Raw genomic sequence first — 25657 nt, 5'->3', positions numbered from 1 at the left:
CCAGAAACATATTTTTCTTTTCCAGATGATGTTTTTCGGAAGTATCTTTTAAATAATTGGTAAAAGCAAAAATTAAATAAATTGATAGGGTGGAGAAAGAAAATGATAGGGTGGAGGAAGCAATACCCTACACAACCACATAAGCTAAATTGCTCACTTGTACATCATCTCAAAAAATCCTACCTGGAAACCTTCAACCAGTGCTAGTTTGTACAGTCAAATCCACCACAAATAGAAAGCCAGATAACCAATACCAAAAACAACAAAATTCCCAGAACAACTAGTTTAATTTTCATGTTCTGATACCACATCTTTCGATGAACTTGTGCTCCTTGCTTTCTGAAATCTTGAGCCTGAAAATTAGAAATTCCTCAGCCTTGAAAGCATGAGTTAAAGAAGAAGAAAAAATCATCTAATCTTAGTTGGCTTTACTCACCTGTGAACGCAATGTCTCTGTCTTATCTGCAAGAATAGTTAGATTTTCTCCTCTTTCAATGGCCTAAAAACACATAATGAAGTATTCAGATACACATGGTAATAGTGAACTTTTCTAGATACTACGCAAAAAGAGATACAACACCGATAAGGAACTGACATCACTCTATCAAGAACCTTACATCAATAGATTAATGAATTTTTTTTCTTTATATAATGTTCTACTTTTTCATATTTATCCAAAATAAATTTAAATTCACACTTGGATTTCGAGATGCATAGTCACAACTGCATATGAATTAGGTGATGACTAAATACTAAATACTAATGGAAAAAACCTTACTCCTGAACTATACAGTACCTTGTCTATGTTTTCCAACATAATACTCTTAACTTCTGAAACTTGAGCCTTCACTTTTATTAGCTTTTCAATCTCTTCAGCATGATCGATGATATACTTCATGTGCCCTTTCATAACTGGTCTGCAAATGTGTATCCATATTATTTAACTTTGTATACAAATTGTCTGCCTAAGCATTAAGATATTCGAAACATCATCAAATATTTATAACACAAGTTAGTGTACCCAAACTCCTTGTTCAGACTCTTAGCAATAGCTGTAGCTGCTTTTCCACCACCACATCTTTTCTTAAAGTCTGCTTTCACCCGTTCAAGGAAAGCAATAGAGATCTGCTTGCCAACAGATTCCTTGGCAACAACACAGTATGCTGCAATTTACAGAAAGCCCAAATGTAAAGCTCTGAAATAGTCATTGCACTACAACACAGTTTTAAATCTCAGAAATTGGACCAACCACCAGATTTCAAACAAACACACTCACAAACATCAATCTAGATGTTGCATTATTGGTTATCTATACAAAGAAAATTAGGCATTGTTGGAATTGAAACTTGCAAAGTCTTCAGTCGCGAAAAGGCCAAATTGAAGGAACATCACACACAACTGTGCATTCACAAGATTAGGCTTTCTCTGAACACTTTCTGTTGCATCACTACGTACCTCTAAAGGGTAGTCACAATGATCGAACATTCCATCAAAGATGACATTGAAATCAGGTGTGAATGTATATCATGAATGTACAATTATTTCTTTTAGATGAGTGTCATCATTCACCAAGAGGAAAAATCAAACACTTGAAGCATATTAACAACCCTTAAATTGAACTTAACCCAGATTCTGCTTCTCACCGTTCATTAGTTGACTCCATTTCAGCAATCAAAGGAAAAATTCGTAAAATGTAAGAAGAACCCATAAAAAAACAAACAAAACCCACCAAGAAAACTAAGTCAAAAGAGAAATAAAACCCAAAAAAGAGAAACCTTTATGCTCACTCAACCACCCTATAGCGACATTCATCTCAAGACTAGATCCAGCATATAAAAACTAGCGATTCAAAACCCACTTTCATCTTTGGTCCACAAAAAACATGTCATTTGATAGAAACATAGGATCAAGCGATTGGGAGGGGACATTACCATAACCATCCTCAACCAGAAAATTGAAGGTGTGGTGGTCACAGTTGTAAGTGAACTTGTTGTTGGAAGAGGGAAGCTTGTGAAGACACTGAGCTGCAATGGCGGGGAAGTTTCCGGTGAACTCGGTGTACTCAGCCAACACCACTGTCCCACGAGCCACGAAGCTATATATAAACGATTCCTGACTCATTGCTCCGCAACTGATTCCGCTCGGAACTCACAGAAACACAACACAGAGCTTCCTCTGCTTCTTCCACTCTGCATCTACCGATTGCAATTTCAAGGCCACATTTCCATAATTCTCTTTTCTTCTTTTTACTTTTCCATCAAGAAAGAATTTTCCTTTTCTCTTCATAAATTAATGAATCACAAGTTCAATAATAAGGTTTTGTTTTTCTTTTCTGAAAGCAACCTTTTGTTTTTCAAGTAAGCAACTGTAACAAATACTTTTGTTCGTTTATCCATGTCAGTATTAAGTTTTTCATATTATTGTCAACTTTTGTTACAAAAATTTAATCAGTTAATAATAAATATGTTTTGCTTAATTATTTCTGACGAAGTTAATTCTAATAACACAAAAAAGACTATTTAGTCTAACATAAATATAAACAAATCTTCACCATTTATTAATCTTACATCGAGTAACGTTGTTCCATTCATAATCATCAATGAAAACGAAGCCTTTGTCTTTGTCGATTTATTATGTTAAGCTGTAATAATAGAATTGGATTGGAGTTTTGACTGGTTGACAGAGTATCAAACGAGATCAAATACACGGCAATTTTTCTCTTTCGGTGCAGTTTTAGTTTAATGTTAAATGAGTTTAATATATAAATAAATTTAATTAAAGTAAGTAGAAATTATGATTATTAAAATGTTATGAATTGTATGATTATGATTATGATTATGTTATATTACTTTTTGCTTGATGTGGTTGGATAACAGAACCTTTAATCATTACTTTAACGCATGCTTGTATTTATATAATTATTAATAGGAACAAAAGGTAATTTCAATTTTTTTTAATATAGAATATCTAAAAATACATATAAATAATACAATATTTACACCTAATTGGTTTATAAATAAATATTAAATTATCCATAAATATATATTATTTATAAATATTAATTATTCATATAGCGAATTTTGTCCTTCAAACACCTGTTGTGTTTTTAAATATATATTTAAATATTTACTATTATCTGCAAATATATATTATGTACAAATATTATTATTTATGTAGCGAATTTTGTCATCGAAAAGTTAATATCATGTTTCTTAACTTTTCTTTAAATTAAAGTAAAAGTTATTCTCAAGACAGATATTGTATCATACTTTTGATATAAGATCAGTTCATTTATTTGTTTCCTTTCCTTGTGAAAGTCTCTCTCAAGTAAGATATATATTTAAAAATAAATTTTATTGTAATTTTTTAAACAATAAAGGTTTTTGTCTAAAAAAAAGCCTATAACTAGCATTGAGGTCATAAAGCTAGGAAGGAAGAACCATATAAGAACAATCATTTTAAAAAAAAAAAAGTGAAAAAAAAAAGAGTGAAAGATGAAGAACTACACAAGCCTAAAAGGTAAAAGAAGTAGGACAATGTTAATGGTGTGAAAGATGGCATCATAAGCAAAGTAAATATGAATTATAGAATTTGGTATATAATTTGATGAGATTTATCAAGACATTAATTTAGAGATAAATTGATATTTTTAAAATATCAATTTATTTATTCAGTTTTGAAATAATTTTATATTTATTATCAGATAAAAACTGCTTTTAAATTTGAACTTTATCGTAAAAAGTGCTCTTGTTTGACTATTCTTCGTGTTTTCTTATCCATCAATGTACGGGGATAAATCAAAATTACCAATTTTTTTTAGTTTATATGTATATAAATTTTAATAGAAAAATTAATTATGATAGTATCAAACTAATAAAAAAGTTAAATAATAAGTACTTAATAAACAACAAAAATCAATTAAAAATATATAAATTTATAAAAGAAACTTACAAAATTTAATTAAAGCAAACAACGATACATAAAAGCTATATAAAATAAAATATAAAAATAGTAAAAAATACGTGTTGGGTAAAATAAAGATGGAGCAATAAATAAGAGGCTTTGCAACTTGGTTGTGTATTTCCAAATCCCGCCCAATTGGATATCTTTATCCTTGTTTTTTCAAAATTTGTGCTCGTTTGTTGTCTGTTGTGACTTTAACGTTGGTGTTTCTTTCTAGAGTCTTGTTCGGAACACTCACCAAACCACGCTCCTCTTCAAATTCATATATACCCAGACAAACCCTAGAACAACAAACAATACAAAACAAATCCTCTTTTCCCAAATCTTCCATCCCATCCTCAATGGCCAACTCAGATTCATCTCTTCCTCTATCCACCGTGTGTTTTCTTCTCTTTCATCATTTTTCCAATTCAATCTTTTATTGCAATTCTCAAAATCCCTTCTAATTTTTGTTTTCCTTTTCAGAAGAAGGAGAATGTCACTCCCGTTACGTCTAAAATCGCGGTATTTTTTTTTTCTTTTTTTACATTTTCTTTTTATTCGTAAAATGGAACTCACAACCGCGTCTAAACCTTCTTTGTGTTGTTCCAGGAACTTAATGAATCGAGATCGGAGCTTCTCGGAAGAATTCAGAGTTTGAAACAGGTTTTTTTTTTCTTAGTTGTGCATTGTTTGTTAGCTATGAAGATTATAGTTCACTATTCTACCTGCTGGTTTGCTGCTGCTGCTGATTTTTTTTTTAATTTGTTTCTTTGGATCTATTTGTAGGATTTGCAAAGTTGGAGGTTTAAATTAGATACACAAGTCAAGGTCTATCGCGATGTAAGTGATGATGATGATGATGATGATTGATCCATGTTTGCGAAACACTGCATTTTTGCTTTATAGTGTCGTCTGAAAAGGATTCCTTGGAGTTCTTTGCGTGTTTGGGTGTATTCTTGAAATAGAAGAAATTAAATGATTGATTATTCTGGTATAGCCAATCTATGGCTTAATTTATTATATATTAAAGAGATGATAAAGTATCACCAACTTAATGTTTAACTGAATTTTCTTTATTTTTTTTAATGTCATGTAAACTTCTCAACTTTTTTCCTCTTTCTAAACATATATTGCCGACCTGAAATTCAGACATAGTTTTGAACTGCAGTTTCGTCTTGGTCTTTGACATTGTGGTAAATTGCTGTTGCAATATGGCTGTGGTGACAAAACACACCTTTACACTGCAGTCCCCATTGCGATTGCAACCCACAATTTAAACCATGATTTCGTGTAGTTTTGAAGATGGCATTTTGGGACCAAGTTGTATCATACTGGATGAGGATGACTACATATCGCACGACAACATTCAACTCAGTTATTAACCAAAGCTTCAAGAAAATATTTATCAGGAGGTCTCCCTTGACAAATTCCTCCGAAGTTCTTCTTGGTTTCCCTGTTCTTGTTTTTTAACTGGATTAAAATTCATGCAATCCACTCTATTTGGTGGTGCCAAAACCTACTCTTTTCGCTTGCGTGTCTCTTGTGATCTTTTTGTACGTGTCCAAATTATCATATCTAATCTTCTGTCATCCTTTTCTCAATCATTGGTATCCCAACCTTACTGGTTTTCTTTTTCTGTATGTGTATAATCAATATGTATATCGTCCTTTCTCATTGGTTACACATTCTTATTTAACAATCACATTTTTTCCACTCCCACCTTTCTCTCATGCTGTTCATTTTAAGTCTACCATTCCCTCTCATATAGGGTATGTTTGGGCAAACTTTTTCCTAAACATTTTTTTAGGAAAGAAAAAAAAAATGAAAAGAGTTTTTCTGTAAGTTACAATTAGTTATACGTAACCCAATTTGTGAAAGTTCTTTTGTGTAGCTTGTCTAAATTCTTATTTTTAACTTGTGCATAAACTACTTGTATTTTAGAGAAAATCATTTTGTTTTTTCCTTTTTATTTTTCTCTACTAAAAGTGTTTATGAATAAACACGTCCAAACAGACCCATAGTATAGCAACACGGTAAAACTTGTTTAAGTTTAGTAGATGCTTTTAGATCATGAATAACTCTGGACGTCTTTCTCCATGTTAGCTATACCAATAGTGTAACAGTATTTTTCCATTTTTTGTAATTGCATTTGAGGCTATTATGTTTGATTTGCTTGTAGAAAACTAGCAACTTGTTTTTTCTTTCGTAATTTTTCTCTGTTATTTGTTTTCTTTGTCAGGACATGTATTCTGATCAAATAAAGTTTCATTTAGGGTGCACATGAAACAGTCTATGATATGCAAACTTATTTTCGCATCATGATTTTTGTGCTTTTAAAGGCAATTATTTGGTGTGTTCCATGTGTGTATCAACTCATTGTTGATGTGTGGTTAAATGCTTATATTGGGTATGCATAACCATGTACTGACGTGGGAAATGGCACAACTGTAATGTACCAATTGGTTGTTTCAACACTCGCCTGACAATTACATAACATATGTTTTTAATTTTATAATTAACTTGATTAGGCATTTCTTGTGCCAAATCTATTGTGTATCTGAAAGGAAACCTTTGGGTCTGCAATTTAAAGCCTTGGCCTTCCTTATCCTTATCTTAACACTGAAGTTTGTATTTTGATTTCTGTCAATGCTAGAAATGCTAAGATCACCTGGTGAACCATTGCTTTCAACAAGTGTAAGGAGTTCTGGAGTTGGTACGGTGCACCCTTGAGTGTCGCTGTAAAGAAGTGATATTCAGATAATCTATACTAGATTTTACATCTGTCACAAACTTATTATTCTCAATCTAAACGGCATTGGATTTGTTAATTCATCTTAACAAGATTTCCCAATCATTTTCCGTATTTCATTTCACGCTTACATATTACAAGTCATGTTATGTGGCTCTCTTGATCTTCCTTTTTCTGTTTCATTATTCGTCTCCTTAAGTTCCCTCCCTTTTCTATTCCTTTGTTTCTATGCTCTTGTGTAATAAATTCCAATTTTTATAGTGTCCTACTTCACTTCTATTTTTTGTAAGCTATGTTTGTTCCAAGAAAAATTCTATGTCCTGACCCTTGCTTCATGTATCAAAATGCAAGAGTTCCTTTGCGGTGGAGAATGTCTACGATAAAACCAGGAGCTTTTCTGGTTTCACAAATTTTAGTTTTGAGGATTTGAAAAACACTCAATCCTCATTCAAACAAAGTTACCTTTGTTTTGATCTTTATTATTTCACATTGTATAGGATTATTTTTTATCCTATCTTCTGTTCATTCTACTTCCTTAGATCTCCCAGTTCAGATTATGCTATTTTTTTTATCTAATTTGCTATATTATTTTTCTATTCATTATGCCATCATCTTCCATTGTTTTACATTTTTACTATATTCTTATTGCTTCTATATTGATGGTGATTGTGTGCGTAAACATGACTTCAATTTTATCTGTAATTCCTTTCTTTGTTTTTTTTAGTATTTCTGTCAAGTATAAAATCAGGTTGTATTATCATATTTAAAACGGTGGTCATACAACTATTTATTGTGCTTCCGAGTTAGCTACTGTCATATAGTCTTCACAGGACGTTGAAAGCCCTTACCTTTGACATTGATTCTATGAGGTTGGATTAGTTTCTTAGCCCAAATTCCAAGAACATGTATGAAGACTGAAGATATTATATTCAATCGTTAAAAGTAATTTACAATTTGATCCTTATATTTCATAGTAGTTTCACCACTATTTCTTGGTTTTGGTTGACAGGCAATAAGAACTTTGTGTAACTAGTACATTTTTATTTTCTATTGGACCAAGTTCATAGTGTGTAATAAATGTATACTATGTAGGACCTAAAATATATTTGTTTTTTCTCTAAGTGTAGTAAGTTGGTGAAAAATCCATTTATTGGATGCGCGTATACACTTAACCTTCAGAGTAGAACAACCAACAAGAAATCTGATATTTTATTATGCTGGTAGATATGCATTTACACGTCATTTATTTGCTCTACTTTCGTAAATGAAAGGATTTTTTATGGTCCATGGGTTGTATTTATCATTATTTTGCTTAGTTCAGACACGGTCCACACATGTAGTTATAACTAAAGATTTAATGAACAATAGGTTTACTGCACTCGTGTTTTTCTGGTTATATTGATACGTAGCCGAACTCTCTTTTTATTATTGCTGGTTTGGATGTTACTTCAGCTTCACTCTAATTTTATATGTAACTTCTAATAGCTTTTCATTTTTCATGCAGGAGCTGTCAGAACTTAAGAAAACACTTAATGTTGAAGTGGACCAACTTCGAGTAGTAAGTATGCTTTTAAGTTTTTTCTGTCAACTAAGTTTTGTCGCTTGAAACTTTGTTTATGAAATCAAAATCAGGAATTTCAAGATTTGAGGGCTACCCTTCAGCAGCAACAAGAGGATGTTACTGCTAGCTTAAGAAACTTGGGGGTAAGTCTTGGAAGAATCATTTGACTCTACAACTTATGGGTCTTTTTTTGAAAAGTTCTTGCCAGATGACGTTGTATTTCTTTTATTAAATGCACCAACATCAATGAATGATTGCAGCTTCAGGATGCCTCAGACGTCAAGCATGCTCCAGCACAGGAGACAAAGATTGAAGAAGTTGACAAAGAAGAACATGAGGTGGTAGCAGGAGAAGATAATAACATTGAAGTAGCTGAAAATTAAACGGCCTTTAATTTGGAGTATTAGTGTTACACCCTGGATAAGCAGAATGACTCTGCAGTATTGTTAGATATTTGATGTGTTTCATTACTACTATTGGTTGTAATATAGAACTTTAAATCAATGGTAAATTTCCCGTTACCCCTCCTAATCTATTTTACTTGTACAAATTGCGGTCTGCTTTTGTTGCTTTTCTGAATTAGATAAAGGATAATGATAATTTGACAACATTTTTTTGATAATATTTTAACATCATTTACGTGTCATCATGTGATTAGTCCAAAATTACTTTACAAGTAATAATAATAATCATAAATATAAACATGAACTAATCACATGACACGTAAATAATGTTAAAATATTGTTAAAAAAATGTTGTCAAAGTATCATTATTCTTAGATAAACAAGCGGTTTTCAAGACATGATAGTTTTTGTCATAACTTAACCAACAATATAGGTCGATTGATTTCAATAACTTGAAGAAAAGTATGGTTAAATCATCATTGTTTTATATATTGTAAATAAATCATCATTATTTATGAAAATATCATATATTTGTTGTCAATACACAAAAGGGTAAATGTTATACTTTTTATGGTATTTTTTTTAAGATAACAGTTAAAAAAATATTAATTATGTTTTTTTTTAAATTCATTCATTTGTGTTTTTAATTTAATTATATTAAATATTTTTAACATACCAAATATGTTTTTCATTCGACGTTGAAATAGAAATATAAAGAGTCAAATAGTAAAAACAATTTAAATGTTAACATAAAATGTATTAAATATATTTTAAAAAGTTAAAATAATTATATTTATTCACTTTTAAAATTTCACGATAAAAATGTTTTTAAATTTTGAAAATGGACATTCTAATTTGACATAAAAAAATTGAAGACTAAGACCAAAAGCATTTTTTGAAAATAAAAGCTTTAGAAGGTCTCAACTCTTTGATAGGCGAAGCGATTTATTGAGTTTACCTACCATATTACTACATATTACTATTATAAGGTCTTAACAAGCTTACCTCATCCTTTGGAAAAGTGCAGTTTTGGATGGGCAGTGAACTGTTGCTTTTGTCTAGTCCTAGTCATCCTCCAATTTCACCATGTTAAAACTCTGCTGTAAATGTATTACCTAACCAGACCTTTGCAGTAATATTTCAATTTTATATACCAAGTAACTCGTTCATGATGAAGTTTATAATTTGTATTTTACTGCCTTATTTCTAACGCAATACTATATTAATATTTTCTAAACATAAAGTCACAGAGCTATTACTGTATTTCTATTCAATAATTTAAGGTATTGATTGAGATAATTTCTTCACAATCCTGCATGCTGAACAGTTGGAAAAACTTTAACGCAAAAATATTTACCAAAACAGCAACATTTACCACAAATATCTGTGTTTAGTTTTGATAGATAACTATAGTGAGAGTTGTTGTTTCCATATGGCAAATCAATATCAGGTAGTGTGTCAAGTCTTACCTGAATCATGTGCATTGCTTGAGTGTTGGGTTTCAATGTCATTCTAAGGTGAAAATACATGACATGCTGATTTTCCTCGTGTGAAGATTTTGATGTGGCATGTAGACACTGGAGATGAAAGTACACTGTAACCAATGTTCAAGGGGTTATGTTAAATTTCCTCATCTTGCAGTGCCTTAGATTGGACATTTTCCACCTACATTTTGCTGCAGTCACTTCCTTCATCGATTACTTGATAACACACAAGTCTATTACTTTCTTTGCCAGTAAATTTGGTGAAATTAATTGATTTTTGTTCAAACTATAAGTAATGAATGGCCCCTTTTTTCTTCTTAATTGTTAAGCAGCACACATATTCTTCACTTTTTCTTTATCTTAACTTTTGGATCACATTATTTATTTGTTCTGTGTTGCCTCCTACAATAGAGGAATCCCCCAAATGTCAAACTATGAAATATTAAAATAGTTTAGTGACACCAAGAAATACGTTGTGATTTTTATGTACTTAAAAGATGAGTATTTTGTTTATACCTTTTTTATTTTTTCTTCATAAAAAACATAAGAAAATGGGTTATAGACAACATTGAGGACCTTAAATTTTGCTCCATGCGTTTCTGAAGGCACACTGAAGATAACTTAGTCGTAACCCAACTTGGGGTAATAGCTAAGAACAATCTAAACTGTAAATTATAAAATCTAAAAGATGGTTACTACTATTCATAAAAAGATATGATAGAAATGCCAATTGATTTATGAAGAAGTTAACAAAGTTGCAAAAGAGAATCTTATCTATAAGCATAACGAATAGCTTCCTCCTACAGACAACAAACTAATATCATGCAGATGAAACAAAAGCCTAGTAGTACATTTATAAGAGACAATAAACCAAACATTGCAAGCCTAGAAAAAGAAACAGTGGATACAATAATCACAGTACACGAGTGCCTATAAAAATAAAGTAAAAATCACTATTTTTCATAGTATCCTACTCTTGTTTTAAAATTGACCACTACCACATCAACAAGAAGATATTAAAAAACAAGGAAGGTTGTAGTAGAATCATGCTCTATTGCAAAATAATGCAGTAGGAGCAGTGTGCCCTTCTGTCATTGTCACATTATACTTTGATAGCCATTCATCTTTGCCTGCACACTTTGCTCCCCAACAGAGTGCACACCTCCAAGTACATTCTTGGCATTTACCCTTCTTTCTTTTTCATGCCCCACATTCACTTCTCTTTCTCTTCTTCCAACTCTTCAATCCCTTCAATCCTTCAATTCAACTTTCAACCACTACTTCCACTTCCCTCTCTCAATGGCTGCAAAACCTCCTCAACTTGCTGCACAACCTTTAAACTATCAGGTACTACTACTACTACTACCTACCACCTTACCTTACACAGTAATTGATGCATGTTTTTTCCTCTTCAAATTTGCCCTCTTTAATCTACTAAAACTAATTATTTAACTCTCTTTGCTTCTTCTCCTAGACATGGTTCTTGAAAGTTTCAATCCACTGTGAAGGTTGCAGGAGGAAAGTAAAGAAAGTTCTGAAGAGCATTGATGGTACTATATCACATTTCTTTGAACAAAAAGTATGAAAGCAGAATTTTACACCACAAAACTCATGAAAGTACTCGTACTGCACAATTATATGCTAGAAAAACATAACACAAATCCAGCTTCAGATTTCATTTATTTCAACTCTTTTTTCGTACACTTTTTCTTACTCTACAGAGAGCATTCTTCTTTTCCCATGCAGGAGTATTACACTGTTGTAATTACTCCAACATAGCATTCTGAACCAGGAAAGAAGAAAAATTTACAGATCCCAAATTGTCTAACGAAAGGGACAAAACAGTGCATAACAAATAAGTTAGATTCATTTTGAATTCTAAAGAAAAGGTTCCCCTTTGTAGGTGTTTTCACTGCAACAATAGACCCACAGCTGAACAAAGTAACAGTAACTGGAAGTGTTGCTGTGGAGACCCTTCTCAGGAAGCTCGTCAGAGCCGGAAAACAAGCCGAGATTTGGCCGGAGAATGACGGGAAAATCTCCGGCAATGGGCAGCAGCAGCAGCAGAAGAAGAAGAAGAAAAATGAAGTTAGAGAACTACAGAGCGTGGAAAATCACAAGGGAACTGAAAATGCTTCTGCCAAGTGTAACAGTGAGAAAAAAAGCAGCAGCAATGACTCGCCGGGAAAGTCCCCCTCCGTTTACCGGATGCCGTCGGAGGGTGGTCGGAGCGAAGGTGGTGCCGGCTCTGCTAAGAAGAAGAAGAAGAAAAAATTGCACCTTGGTGGTGGGAATGGAAACAGTGGTTTGAGTTCAGTGGAAGCAGCTACTGGTGCACCTGCACACACTGGATTGCAGTTTCAAGATCTTGTGGGCCCAGTGAATGTGAACCCTACACGTCAGTATTGGCTTTTATATCCAGAAAGTGGTGTTGCAGCTTATAACAGATTGTATCCTTCTTACTACGTTCCATCTTCACCCTACACGTGGGCTGGTCTGGACCAAGATTGTCATCACTTTCAATCAGCACCGTTGGTGTCCTTTGAGATCTTCAGTGATGAAAATGTCAATGGGTGTTCTGTTATGTGAGACTTGATAGTAAAGAGAGTGTTGTACTATGGATATTATTATTATTATTATTTTATTTCCTAGATAGTTTGCAATCCTACTGCAGTTGCAAAGTTTAACACTTTCTTTAGTAAGAAAATAAGAAGAAAAAGATTGTAATTTTTTTCCTTTATTGCTCTTTTTAATGCACGTTATTTATTTGTTGAAATGCATGGAGATCCATTAAAGAAGTTGTCCTATTTCAACAAAGTTAAAGAAGTGTATGGATTATATGAATGTAACAGATTAAAGGTTGATATTTTCTCTTGATGATTTAGGACGTTGTGCATTTTGATTACACAAAAGAGAATAGAAAAACTGAAAAAGAATGGTGGGGGACTCTAATGTCAGGTGGGTAGAATTTGGAAACTGTTTCAAGTTGTGCAACTTGGACCACAAAAAGTTATGTAGTTTGATTTCAGAATATACCTTTGATATGTGTGTGACAAAAGTAATACAATTATACACAGTATTATATATCAGATCAAAATTTGTATACTGAAATGTGTATTATATGAACATGATAAGTTCCATTTACTATACACCTAGGAAGACAATTGTTGGTGGTTTTGGGGACATGTAGGTGTTGGAGAACTTTATTTGTGGAGCAAAAGTTGAAATGCACTGAAAACACTTTTCTGTCTGCCCTAAATTAACATATCAGTGAGAAGGGCATTAATGTAGGCAACTCTCATTACTTTTTAAACTTCCAACTTTTTCATCTTTTGCATAAAATACTATTCAGAGAATAGGATAACTTTTTTCCAAAGATTTATGGTCTAATGATAGCTCTATAATAAAGAGATGTTTGACTACAATTTTCTGTCATCTTGCATTTAGTTAAGGATATTACTTGTATTAACTAACTTTATGCATGTCTGTTTCAAGGACTAACATTTCAAGTTTTACTTACCTCTAGTCAAGCTAGATTAAACTAAAGCTAAACTTTGAAATACTAACTTCAGAAACAAAAATAGTTTCTATAAAAAATTTGAATTTTGAAGTTGAGTAACATGACAAGAATGTTACAACTTTTCATCAAAGATTAATGTAAGTCTTTTGTTTCTTTCCACTTCGATGTCACCAAATCATATTACTCAGTATGCACATTCAAAATATTTTGTCACTTTCTATCAGTAAGTACAAAAAGAATAGCTGTGAGGAAACCAAGAGACTGCAGATTTTCTGCCTGGGAAGGTCCCGAAAGGCAAAAAAGTGAAGCACTTTCATTTTTATGCATGCTTAAATTTATATTCAAGCATGCATGTTCCTCGATTCAAATATAAAGCAAACCAACTAATAAGAAAAGTATATGAAGTAACAATCTTGCCCTTGTCAAAATATAAAGCAGTTATCTACATTTTTTTCGAAACAAAAGCTAATTTTCATTGATATTATATACAAGGAAACCATTTCAAAAATTCATGTTCCAGACGAATAGGAAAAACTACAGAAAGATTTTGGATACCAAGCCAATGATTCTAAGTTCTAAAGGTCTAATGTACACTTTGAACATCAAAACTTCCTAAGAAATACCACTTTAACCAATATGGTCATCTAAGAGCTTCAAATGTATTTTTCTTTGGTCAGTCTCTAGGTGCAAATTGATGCTTTTGAAGTCCGTTGATTCCTGCCAAGGATGATCACCATTACCGTCACATCATCATGGTACTTCCTCCTCCTCCCGTCGGGAACATTCATCAACTCCTCCATGCTGAAGCCTGCAAGAGCATCACTTAGTAACTAATCGTAAAATAACATTAACTCATTCATGCAATGAAAATCAAGGTTAGCATGAGATCTTGAAAAATGACCTGCAGAATCAGCTGCTCTTGCAACTAATTGCTCAATAAGAAATTTTGCTGCATCACCAAAAGGATTTCTCAATATATAAGACTCTACAAACTGTACTGCTTCATCATTACTGAAGAAGTCAAATAAACCATCACTCGCAACTATAACAAATTGGTCAGAATCTGAGATTTTGTGCACATTCAACGATGGATCAGTTGAAATATATGGTGGGCTAGTGAGATCATGAACTCGAAGGATTCCCATTAATGCGTCATTCAGAATTTTCTGTAGGGAAGAAAAAGAGGAAAATCATGTCCTTTTGAAATAGTTGGTGTTCATAAACTAGCAAAGTCGATAAATGTAATGAACTTCCATCCACTCATCATTTGGAGCTAGGATATCAGTACAGGGTTATTACATCTTTATAATATCTTATTGTGTACAATTTCTTTTACAAAAGAAAATCACAACTCAAAATCTTTTGGAACCTTCTTGCCTAATATAAGAAAAATGCAAACCTTTTTCAAGTACCCTGCTCCTAAAGCTCGAGTAACCTTCAGTTTTCCCTTCACTTTCCCTGCTACTATGGTTTTAGGATCATCAGGATGATCAGCAAGAACTCGAGCTCTTTCGGCTTCATTGTCAACTGTATGACAATCTGTGAGCTGGATAGCCTTCAATCTCTCATTCCCATTCATTCTGTTATCTGTACAGCATGTCGCCAATACTGCTCTGCTGTCACCAAGATTAAGTGTATATAAATCATTGCCATGAAGAAGCACAAGCAAAACACAAGATCCAATAGAAACTAAATCTGGACGTTCCTCCATTTCCTGTTCAACCATGCATAAGAAATCATTCTCAACCTGACTAAGAACATGCTGGAGACCATCAAGTACTTTACTGTGTGAAAATGATTTAGGAGATGCTTCTGACTTGGAAGGTGGATTAATGTTTGCCAAACAGTCAAGACCAGAATTGTTTCCCTTAAATTTTGAAGGAGATTGGTGCTCCAGAAGAATAAGACTATCATCCAAATTATATGGAAAGGATTCACCCACAGCCACATTGTCAGAAGCTTTTATGAAATCTGGTTCCAAATCACAACGTAACATACTAAAATAAGATACAATGGTATCATAAAGGGTACCCGCCAAAAAGTCGGCTGCATCTCTCCCATTAAAGCCATCATAAATAGCACAGAAGAGCCACCCATTTTCTTCAGAACAAACTGCTTGAACTCTATCTTCACCAGCCGCTCCTCCAGCAACTTGAACATCCATGGCATTAAGAAAACCTTCAGTTCTAGAAGGAGCACTCATAGATTTTAATGAACATGAGTCATATTCAAGCACGTTAGTTGGAGTGGAAGGGCTGCAACTTAGATTTGAAAAACTACTATGGACAGAAGATGATAATATTTCCAATTTTGGAAAACTTGATGAAGAGGGTATTGTTCGAAACGATTTAGGAGAGTCCAAACTCGGAAGGATTTCTTCTCCTATTACGCCATTGCAGATATTTGTGTTGGCAAGTGTAGCATTTGCACTTAAGGCAGCACCGGATAAGCAAGAGAAACTGCTTGTTCTATTGATTTCTTTGTAAGGTATACCTCTATCACTATTGCATTGATAGCCAAAACTTATTTTAAGTTCACCTTCAGGGCTATGCATGCTTATCTCCTGGTTTAAGAAATCCATTCTCAACACTATCAATATTACATCACTGGCACAAAAGTAAACAGTATTAACACACAACATGTATCAACTCAGAGCACGAAACATGAGAGCAGCTAAACTTGATCAATCAAACATGCATGGATGATGAAGACAGGTTTCATTCAAAACTGATAATGACAATCCATATAGGAATGTATAACCAAAGATTATGTGTGTGTTTAATCTGGTAGAAAAAGCCATTTGATTATCTAGAAAACGTAAAACAGAAGATTTTCTAGATAGCAGAAACAGCGGTCAATTCATATACTTAATAATGCCACAATAACAGTTCTTTAAACAAACTTAAAAGCTGTACCACATACCGGACTAGCAACCATTAGTTCAACAAAATAACATTATAACAAATAAACAAATAACATTCAAATAATATTAACCAATTTGAAGTAAATTCTTCAAGCATTAGAAATGAAGGATCAAAGTAAACATAATTATATACCTAAAATTTCATAGGCATTTGGCTGAAACCTTACAGTATCAGTGTTGGCTTCCTTTGTATGCTAATAAAACATATTTGTACGGGAAATGCATCTGAGCAAATGAGTGTAAACATTTTTAAGAGTTCCTCAGGTATTTATTCATATTTACCATATTTAGGAAATAAAACTTTAAATGATTATGCCCGCCTAAGAGGATTTCATGCTTTTGAATATGAGGAAGGTCCATAGCACCAAGACAAGAAAAACAACATAAACTAAATCCTGATGCCAGCACAAATAATTTACAGCAACACGAAAAGGAAAAGAAAAACAATAAAATAAAATTTAAGCTTTATCATGTACCATTTCACTACTTGACGGCTACACTTATTCGACCTCAAACTATTTCTGACAAAATTTGCATATTATTAAATTTTACCATTTGGCTCCAACAAAAAATACCAAATATTTTTCACGTTAATGAATAAAGAAGAATTTCTCCATGCCATCCCTTCACATCAAGCCCCCAGAAACAAGGAAAAGAGGAAGAAAGATCAAGTTCATAGTACAAAAACAGGAAAATTTATTGAAACAATGAGCTTGTTTATTTCCAATCTCTCTCTCTCTCTCTCACACACACACACACACACACACAGAGTGAAGTTTCAATGACAGTGGCAGACAGTAATGATAATACTCAACGTAAGAGTGTAATTGACAAAAATCAACATTAAGAAAAAGGGCGCATTCTTGCACGAGTTCACATTCAGTGATGCTCTCGCCTATTTTGAACGTGAGTAAAAATCAAAATCAAAACTTTCCCCTAGAATTCCATTTGGGCATTCTTCATTTGATTTGTTTTGCAAAACAAACAAAACCCAGAAGAGAGAAAAACACGTAGAACAAAAAATCCGCATGAGACACGTGAAATGAAATAAAAAAAAAAAACAGAAAAAAGAAAGGAAAAAAGGCACTTACGAATAGAGAGTGAAGGAGCTGAGAATGCAGCTATGGAAACGAAGAAGGAGAAAGAGAAAGAGAGATGGTGAAATAGGAGAGAAGAGAGAAAATGGTGAAGGAAGAATGAGTGTTGAAAGGAAAGGAAGAAAAGGAAGTGGTTGGAAATTCGGATGGTAGAGAAGAGAAGGGAAGATGAATGCTCTTTCATGGCTCACGTTTCGGTCTAGTCAAAGAAACCGGTTCCTTCTCTCTTTTTTTTCTTTTCTTCAAACTTTTCTTTTTCTCTTCTCTTTTTTCTTTCAATTTCCGAATTTTGCAATCAAATATGAAGAGCCATATTATCATTTGGTATTGATATTATAATTTAATCATAAATTACTATATATTATAAATTTGTTAGTGTTTTGTATAATAACTAATAATGAATTTTCATGTGTTGGTAATATAACAACCATTTTTTAACTAATAATCTTTTACATTTTTTTAACAAGTCAATACAAATAACTTTGTATTCATCCATTTTTGACTCCTCTTACAAGTAGTTTATTTCTTGTTATAAACAAAGTAATAAACTATCTTATTATAAGTTATATTTTATTCTTTTAAATCAATCACACTTATTTACGACTTTTCTATTCATTTTCTTCTCTAAACAACCTGTATTTTAACTTTATTTATCATTATTTCTTTCATTTTTAACCTCTCACTTTTTTAACATTTAACCAATTACGTATAACTTTTTACTATTATGTGGACGAATAAAATAAATTAAAAAAAATGAATATAGACTCTTGACTAAATTTATTGAATTGGAATTACGTAATAAATTAACTAATAAGTATAAAATAATGTGACAATGTCTTTTATTGGTAACTTAATTATTTTTTAGTTATTATAATTTTATTGATTTTGAAATTTTTTTAATAATTTTATATTAAAAGGTCAAAATAATATACAATGGTAGATTATTTTATTTCAGTGACGCTTAGTAAGCAACAAGCTTAAAAATATATACATTCTATAGTGCTCACTGACGTGAAACTGAGAATGTGAATTCCTCCATTATATTTATAGCTATGTTTCCTTCGCTGTAATGACAGAAAACATTAAAACAAGTGTACGTTTGTCAATAAATGTAAAATTAATTTAAATTAGTTTAAAAGCGTAATTTAATTATCAAAAGCCTCAATCAAGAAGAAGAAAACTTAAAAGGAACATTTTAAAAGCCTTCAACAAATAAACATGGTAAAACTACGGCGACATATATAATTAAAGATTGAAATTTAAGACAACCGAATACTCATCAACGCATTGTCAAAAAAACAACCTTAGCTGGGGGTAACAAGTACCAAAGAAAATTCAGAACAAGTATTTGCTCAAAATGACAATCATAATCCTCAAATATTACTAGCAAAAATAAAAATTAATACATAACAAAGTAACATGGGCGTCTACTGTTGCTTAACTTCAGCTTTCTTCTTCTGCCACAAGCGATCTAGGGCACTGTCGGCATCACCCTGGATATTAAGAGCAAGAAATGCTTCTCAGTAAATAGGTAAAATATCATAAATGAAACAAAAGGAGTTTCAATACAAAAACTGGGACCTAAACACAAATAGCAAACACAATATTCCACGTATTCATAAAATGAAATGCAAGCTCCAAACTGATAAATCAAAATCACAATTCATCATATTGCACTGCATTAATTTCATTATCTTTAGACCAACAATGAAACGAGAAAAATATATACTAATGATCTGTTTGTCAGGATTTTTACGGCTGACCACACAGATGCATGTATACGGGAAACAAATTCTAATTGTTTTATACTTTCAAGAATAAAAACAACGCCAATGTATGATATTTACATAGACAGAAAGAAAAGCCAATATTCTAATAAAGAAAGATGAAGGGGAAATAAAAGAAGAAAATAGTTAACAAACTCAGCTTGAAGCTAAATTAAATACTATTTACAAGAACATCCAATGCCATCAAATAAATTGATATGAACCGCTGAAACAGAAACTCCATCGACCCAGCAAATTAGTGAACAACAAACCAATTCTTAACGCTGAATTTAAGCAAGTAATTTTTCTAAATAAAAAAGGAAACCATTTGTTATACATTCAATTCGAAGCATATAAACATTTATTTTCTCTACTAAAGACATTCATTATGAGGCACATAAAATCAACCCCAATAATTTCGCAAAACAAACCCTAATTTACAATACACATCCGTAATCACAGAACTAATGCAATAAACCAAAAAAAAAAGTACGTAGCAAAAAATACAAAACACTGCTACCCACTGGCATAACCTAAAAAATAAGTAGGTCACAGTTCACATAAATAGTAAATAGAATAATAATAATAATAATAATAATAATAATAAACAATAAATCAATTCCAAAAGATATGAAAATGGAGACCTGAGCACGGATGAAGCCGCAAAGGGCAAAAGTGGAGAATTGACCATTGTAGATACCATTCTCATCCACATGCCCAATGTTAATCTGAACCGAAGCATGGTCCTTCGCAGTAATCAATCTGTTTGTAGCAGAACTGCACCATATTCACAAAAATCGATATAAGTTTCCAAATTCAACAAACAAACAGATAAATCACTTTTAAAAAGGAAATCCCAAAAACAATTAATGGAAATAATAGAAAAATGACACATACCACTTCCTAGGGATGTAAAGCTCGGTGATCTGTCCTTCCTCGTTCTGCATCTTTGGTTGAACCTTAGAAAACTCCTTCAAAAATCTCTACAAGCGTGAATGGGATTAAAACAAGATAGTAACAATAAGGATTACATGAAATTTTCAAAGAATCAAGAAAGAACAGAAACACATAAGAGAGGAAGCACACCAGAGAAGAAGACGAACGAAGAGGAGTGCGGTAGAGAAAGGACTAGGACGGACACGATTGTTATAAATCCCAAAACCCTAGTCTCCTTCTCTTGGGCTGGGCTTTCTTCGAAAGCCCGAATTTAACAAAGGACACTAAAATATGTTTTTTTTTTAGAAAATGGGAGAATTTCAACCTTCATCGCCATACATAGTTACTTTAGTCTTTAGAAAAATGAAAAATGAAAAATACTATTAATATGTAAAAATATATATATATAATAATTTATTTCAAAATATTATAGCTTTATAATGAAATAATATCTAATTTATTGTCAAATGCATCCCTAAAATTCTATTTTAATAACAAAATAATTTATTAACTTTAGCCACGGAAGATAATTATGTGATTTTTCACAGGTTCTCAAATTAGAATTTTTTTTTCAAAACTAAATTGATACATTTTCACATTATGTGAGAATGAGTTATTTGCACTAAAAAATATAAATAAAATATTCACTCATTCACAATTTTTTACCTACATCATTTTATATAATTGTGTTTAAGAACGGTAGTCTTTATTTGTTCCATAAAAGTTACACTGTATCAAAACCATGAATTTTTTTTGTTGTCACTTACTAATAGAACAGAATACTGACTAATTAAATGGAAAAAACATAATTGAAAATTTTGTGCGAAAATACATACTTAAACGTGTCATGAAACCCAAATGAAAAAAAAGAAGCATGCATTAATTTTCAATACTATTTTATAGAAACTTAAATTAGTGTATTTTATATAAACTTAAATTAGTGTCTTTTATATAAAATTAGTGTCTTTTATATAAATAATGAAAGGGAAATATCACATCAAACAACCAAGAATATTCATATTTTTTTTATTTCACCTGTCATATATATATATATATATATATATATTTGTGATTTGCTTAGCTTCCATTAACTTTTACATCAAGATAGTTAATTTCACAATTTTAAAGAAAGTTTTTTTTTATTTTAATTTTTTTAATATCTAATTTGAATAAGATAATTTAATTTATTAAATTTTCATTTTTTTATTTGATAAAAGTAATTAAATATAATCAATTACACAGATATGTTAGTAATTTAGTTATTTAAAAATACAATTTAGAAATGTTTCTTAATTGTTGTGGGATGTTGTTGTTTCTTTTACCAAAGTTTGTTAAAAGGTTTTCAATAAATGTTGACAGTTTTTCCCTTCATTGGTTAATCTTAATTTTAGTTAATATTAATTATATTGATTTTTATTAATGTCCATTAAAATTAATTTTTTTAACATAATTGGTTAGAGTTATATTTAAGATAAATTTATTTATTTGTCGGCATAAAAAAAATAACAATAACTTTGTCTAAGAAAATAGCTTACCACCAATCATAGTTATTTTCGGTTTAAAAAATACTTGTATTGACATCACTCAAGAAAAAATGTCAACTTAACACTGTTTCGACTTTGACCAAGTAGATAGTAGTTGACAACAATGATTTAGTTAATGAGAAGTATAAGAAAAGGTTAAATATATAAAAAGAAAAATTATAAATTATTATTTTTAGATGAGATTGAAATTTCTATCATTTTAAATAATTAATTTTTGTTTAAATTACTATATTTTTGTTTAAATCTTTTTGCGTTGAAATAACAGTTTATAAAAAAAAAACTTTCAAATTGTTTCTAAAGTTGAATTCGTTCTTAAAAAATCTTCATTCAAACAATATAATTTGATTTCCTACTCCCCTTCTATTCTATATTAGTGAAAATATACAAATGTTCACTTCCTTGTATGATAATAAAAAATTGTAAAATTATAATCTATTATTATTAAAATTATAAAATTAAATATAAATAATTTTTATAATTTTATCATATGTAATTTTTATATATTTTGTTATGCAAAACATATTTTGTAATCCTATAAAAATAAAACTAACAAATTCTATATGATATTTGTTACGAGGTTGGAATGAATTTTACAAACATTTTATTCTCTTTGACAATAGCTAACACCACAAATAGAAATATAAATCTATGTTTGGATGCATACTGCTTAATATTTGATAACACAACTTATAATCTTTTAAAAATTAAATGTTCAAACTGACCACCCAAAACCATTAAAATCAATCTAATATAATTTTGATAACTTCCTGTGAAATGCATGATTAACGGGGCTGACGATGAAAGATAAAATTCAGTACACTCAAAGATAAAAAGATAAAATTCAGTACATTCTACAGGAATGCGAAAATGAGAGATGTTCATAACTATTTGAACCGAATAAAAAAGATGTGTAATGCATGGAAACAGCTCATCAACCCGTGAAGTTTGAAATGAACCATGCCAAAAGCATCAACACTGATCTATGCCGAACCATTCTGCTGCCATTTTTAAGGATTTTCTGTTTCAGGCTTCAACTCACGCAAAGGAGATTTCTCTCTCTCGGTGACTGAAGGAGAAGGTGAGCTCTCCAGACCAATTTCTGCTCGGAGTTCATTGATGTTCTGCTCCAATTCCTCTATCCTATTGCCCATCTCATCGAGTTCATTGGAGTTAAGAAAACCAGTAATAAAATAATTTAATAATTTATGATATATATCTGACACAATTTTCCAATAATATGTTGTAAGAGATTAGTAAAATTGTAGACCAAAGGATATTCTTTGAAATGATGGAGTTTGACATAGTCTGGAACCTGCTTTGCTGCAAATTAAGACATACACATGATAAAACAGTGTAATGATTTCACTTATTTGTCAATGGAAATTTTAACAATCAGACCCAACAACTTACCATCTGTTGAAGAAGATTTTGTACCTGCAAGGAGCAGCAATTCAATTAGGAAACACACAGCAATTGATTCTTTGAGAGAGGATGGTGGAATTCATCAATGTATTGTTTGGATCAAGAAAAAACTTGGCATACATCAATTGACTCTACTCATTTTTTCTTAGACATAAGGTGGCTCTAGCACATATTAAGAATACAGCATACCACAGACCATAGGTCCTTCCATAATTTTAAATGCAGACTTTCCACTATGATGAACATGTTAGGGTCACCTTAAAATTATATTCTATGAGAATTTAACCGTACACAAACTCATGAAATCTATAGCTAGCCCATTTTTATTTGTCCATCCACGGTGGAGAAAAGAAAAGATTCGTAAGGTACTCACAAAAGCTGTCATATCAGCAGTGCTCTGTTTAGTGTCTTCTGCATCATGTGCACTCTGCCAAAAGCAAAAATGGTGAGATAAAACGGAGTAATGCCAGATTGCCACTAATGGTTATATATTCCACATTCAAGAGAGTTTAGTTCCATAAAAATAATGATAGACAGAACAATTAATTTCATTTCAATTAAGTCGGCCACAACTATTTGTTGGTACATAACAAAAGCAGCCTTCATACTATAAAAATGCATACATGAGCTAATCTGCAAATGGTTAACAAGACTAGTCATACCAAAGTTCAAACACAACAATATTCAACTTTCTGCTAAATGGTTTGATCAACTTCATAACCACCAATATAACATCCAGTTCTCAAGCACTGTTTAATGAATAATTTGCATCTTAGGCAATAGTTTGTTAATTAGTCCTGCCCATCTCTTAGAAACCCCACCCCAACCAGCAACCAAACACAAATCCTCAGACTAAAATTATTCATAATCAGGGCATTCTCAGCACTACAAAAGAAAGCCACATCCTCCTTAACACACAAGGAATCACAACAACCATCTTGGCGAGTTTAACATCTAAAGCCACAACAAAGCAATCCTTGTTCTCGGGGGAACTACAATCATATACACCATTTGTTACTAATACAATGAGGGTTACCACGCCAACAATCAAACACAACATGAACTTCCAAAGTTAAAACTGAATAAATCAAAATTAGACAGAAATATCACCGCCTGCTTCCAAACATCAAACTAAATTCCTCCGAAATGCAAAACAGTTTCTTCAACCACATGTTTTTCTCATTTCAAAGGATTTGATTATCTAAATGAAGTAAGAATAGAGCAATATTAACAGTTGACCCTTTTAAATTTGTTATGATTGCATCAATGAATGAAATTACTAACTTTACCTTCTAAAATAAGTTGCTCAGTTAAATCCCAACCTAAAATCTAATCAACTACACAAAATAAGAAAATATTTCATAAATTCAAAATACACCACAAGCCAAACCCAATAGCACAACTAAAAACATGCAACTACTAAAGAAAACAACAATGCTGTAATTTACCCCGACACCACCGCATTTCAAAACACACTATTTGAAAACCCACAAACCCGAAATGAAAAGGTAACACTGACGCAAGAATCACGAATCCAACTTATCGTCACTCGAAGAGTGGGAAAAACAAAAAACAGAAAAGAGTAGAAATTTTGATCACGATCCTAGGGTTTCCGTTTTCTGAACCGAAAGTGGCAAGTACCGTTCTCCTACGTTTTCTAGCGTTTTAGCGTTTAAAAAAGGAAGAGAATGCAAGGAAAGTAAAGCTTACCATGTTGGAGTGATTGAGCGTGTTGAGTTGATTGTTGCAGAAAATGGCGATGGTTGAAATCTCTCTGTTATTGTATTTGAGTGTTCAGGGAATGTTAGTAGCCTTGAGATTCAAGAAAGGGAAAAGCAAATAAAGCTCCTTAAATTCATCCTACGTTGCTCATTTTACTCTCTTTACACTTTTTTGCCTTCCAATTTAGTCAAAAAAAAAAAAAACAGGAATGCACTTTATAAAATGAAATGAGGACTGGACACTTTAGTTTTAGAATGTAAGACAAATAAGAAAAGATAATAAATGTCATTAATTCTTCCAGGCTTCTTTTCTGAATGAGATATGTATTTTCTTGCATATGATTATAAAATAAAATTAACTCTTATAAAGTCAAATAAAAAAATAAAGAAGATAAAAAAAATTGTACCGATGAGAGATCTTGTATCAACTTAAAATCAGATGAATTTATAATTTATAATATTTAAATACAAACTGTCATTCTACAAATCGGTTTTAATGAATAAATTAAATTTAAATTTTATTTTTTAATATAATATTAAAATCATAAATTAGAATTTATATCAGTAAAATTTGTTGTTAGCTTA

The 25657-nt window shown here is 31.6% G+C and overlaps 6 protein-coding genes across 7 annotated transcripts; 2 read left to right on the top strand and 4 right to left on the bottom strand.

Annotated features, from left to right (window-relative positions):
- Nucleotides 1–140: 140 nt before the first annotated feature.
- On the bottom strand, nt 141–2301 carry LOC124836912 (vesicle-associated membrane protein 724-like). Its single transcript, XM_047312159.2, has 5 exons — nt 1932–2301; nt 1022–1163; nt 797–917; nt 437–499; nt 141–353 (listed from the first exon to the last, which is right to left on the bottom strand). Exons 1-5 carry the CDS (start codon nt 2119–2121, stop codon nt 204–206), a joined length of 666 nt encoding a protein of 221 aa, XP_047168115.1. The 5' UTR covers nt 2122–2301; the 3' UTR covers nt 141–203.
- A 1866-nt stretch (nt 2302–4167) lies between these two features.
- On the top strand, nt 4168–8788 carry LOC124836901 (uncharacterized). The gene is made up of 7 exons (XM_088106019.1): nt 4168–4340; nt 4429–4467; nt 4555–4608; nt 4732–4785; nt 8199–8252; nt 8327–8398; nt 8516–8788. The coding sequence occupies exons 1-7, from the start codon at nt 4305–4307 to the stop codon at nt 8636–8638; spliced, it is 432 nt and encodes a 143-aa protein (XP_087962145.1). The 5' UTR covers nt 4168–4304; the 3' UTR covers nt 8639–8788.
- A 2604-nt stretch (nt 8789–11392) lies between these two features.
- On the top strand, nt 11393–12921 carry LOC148203220 (uncharacterized). Its single transcript, XM_088107972.1, has 3 exons — nt 11393–11490; nt 11618–11693; nt 12047–12921. The coding sequence occupies exons 1-3, from the start codon at nt 11443–11445 to the stop codon at nt 12730–12732; spliced, it is 810 nt and encodes a 269-aa protein (XP_087964098.1). The 5' UTR covers nt 11393–11442; the 3' UTR covers nt 12733–12921.
- Nucleotides 12922–14063: 1142 nt separating this feature from the next.
- On the bottom strand, nt 14064–17967 carry LOC148203219 (putative protein phosphatase 2C 40). 2 transcript variants are annotated; one of them, XM_088106088.1, is made up of 4 exons: nt 17678–17967; nt 15063–16269; nt 14565–14829; nt 14064–14471 (listed from the first exon to the last, which is right to left on the bottom strand). In XM_088106088.1, exons 2-4 carry the CDS (start codon nt 16242–16244, stop codon nt 14344–14346), a joined length of 1575 nt encoding a protein of 524 aa, XP_087962214.1. In that variant the 5' UTR covers nt 16245–16269; nt 17678–17967; the 3' UTR covers nt 14064–14343. The 2 variants fall into 2 exon arrangements, with proteins under 2 accessions (XP_087962214.1, XP_087962215.1); XM_088106089.1 differs by having other exon boundaries at nt 15063–16226; nt 17678–17966.
- A 1003-nt stretch (nt 17968–18970) lies between these two features.
- On the bottom strand, nt 18971–20659 carry LOC148203218 (small ribosomal subunit protein eS21). Its single transcript, XM_088105910.1, has 4 exons — nt 20536–20659; nt 20347–20432; nt 20094–20226; nt 18971–19176 (listed from the first exon to the last, which is right to left on the bottom strand). The coding sequence occupies exons 2-4, from the start codon at nt 20394–20396 to the stop codon at nt 19111–19113; spliced, it is 249 nt and encodes an 82-aa protein (XP_087962036.1). The 5' UTR covers nt 20397–20432; nt 20536–20659; the 3' UTR covers nt 18971–19110.
- Nucleotides 20660–22727: 2068 nt separating this feature from the next.
- On the bottom strand, nt 22728–25238 carry LOC124826810 (heat shock factor-binding protein-like). Its single transcript, XM_047299750.2, has 5 exons — nt 25062–25238; nt 23725–23778; nt 23340–23363; nt 23207–23249; nt 22728–23088 (listed from the first exon to the last, which is right to left on the bottom strand). Exons 1-5 carry the CDS (start codon nt 25062–25064, stop codon nt 22937–22939), a joined length of 276 nt encoding a protein of 91 aa, XP_047155706.1. The 5' UTR covers nt 25065–25238; the 3' UTR covers nt 22728–22936.
- Nucleotides 25239–25657: the final 419 nt, after the last annotated feature.

The sequence above is a fragment of the Vigna umbellata genome, chromosome 2 (assembly GCF_029865625.1).
Source record: "Vigna umbellata cultivar VRB3 chromosome 2, Vumbellata_1.0, whole genome shotgun sequence".
NCBI lineage: Eukaryota > Viridiplantae > Streptophyta > Magnoliopsida > Fabales > Fabaceae > Vigna > Vigna umbellata.
This window is presented reverse-complemented; position numbering and strand designations above follow the sequence as displayed.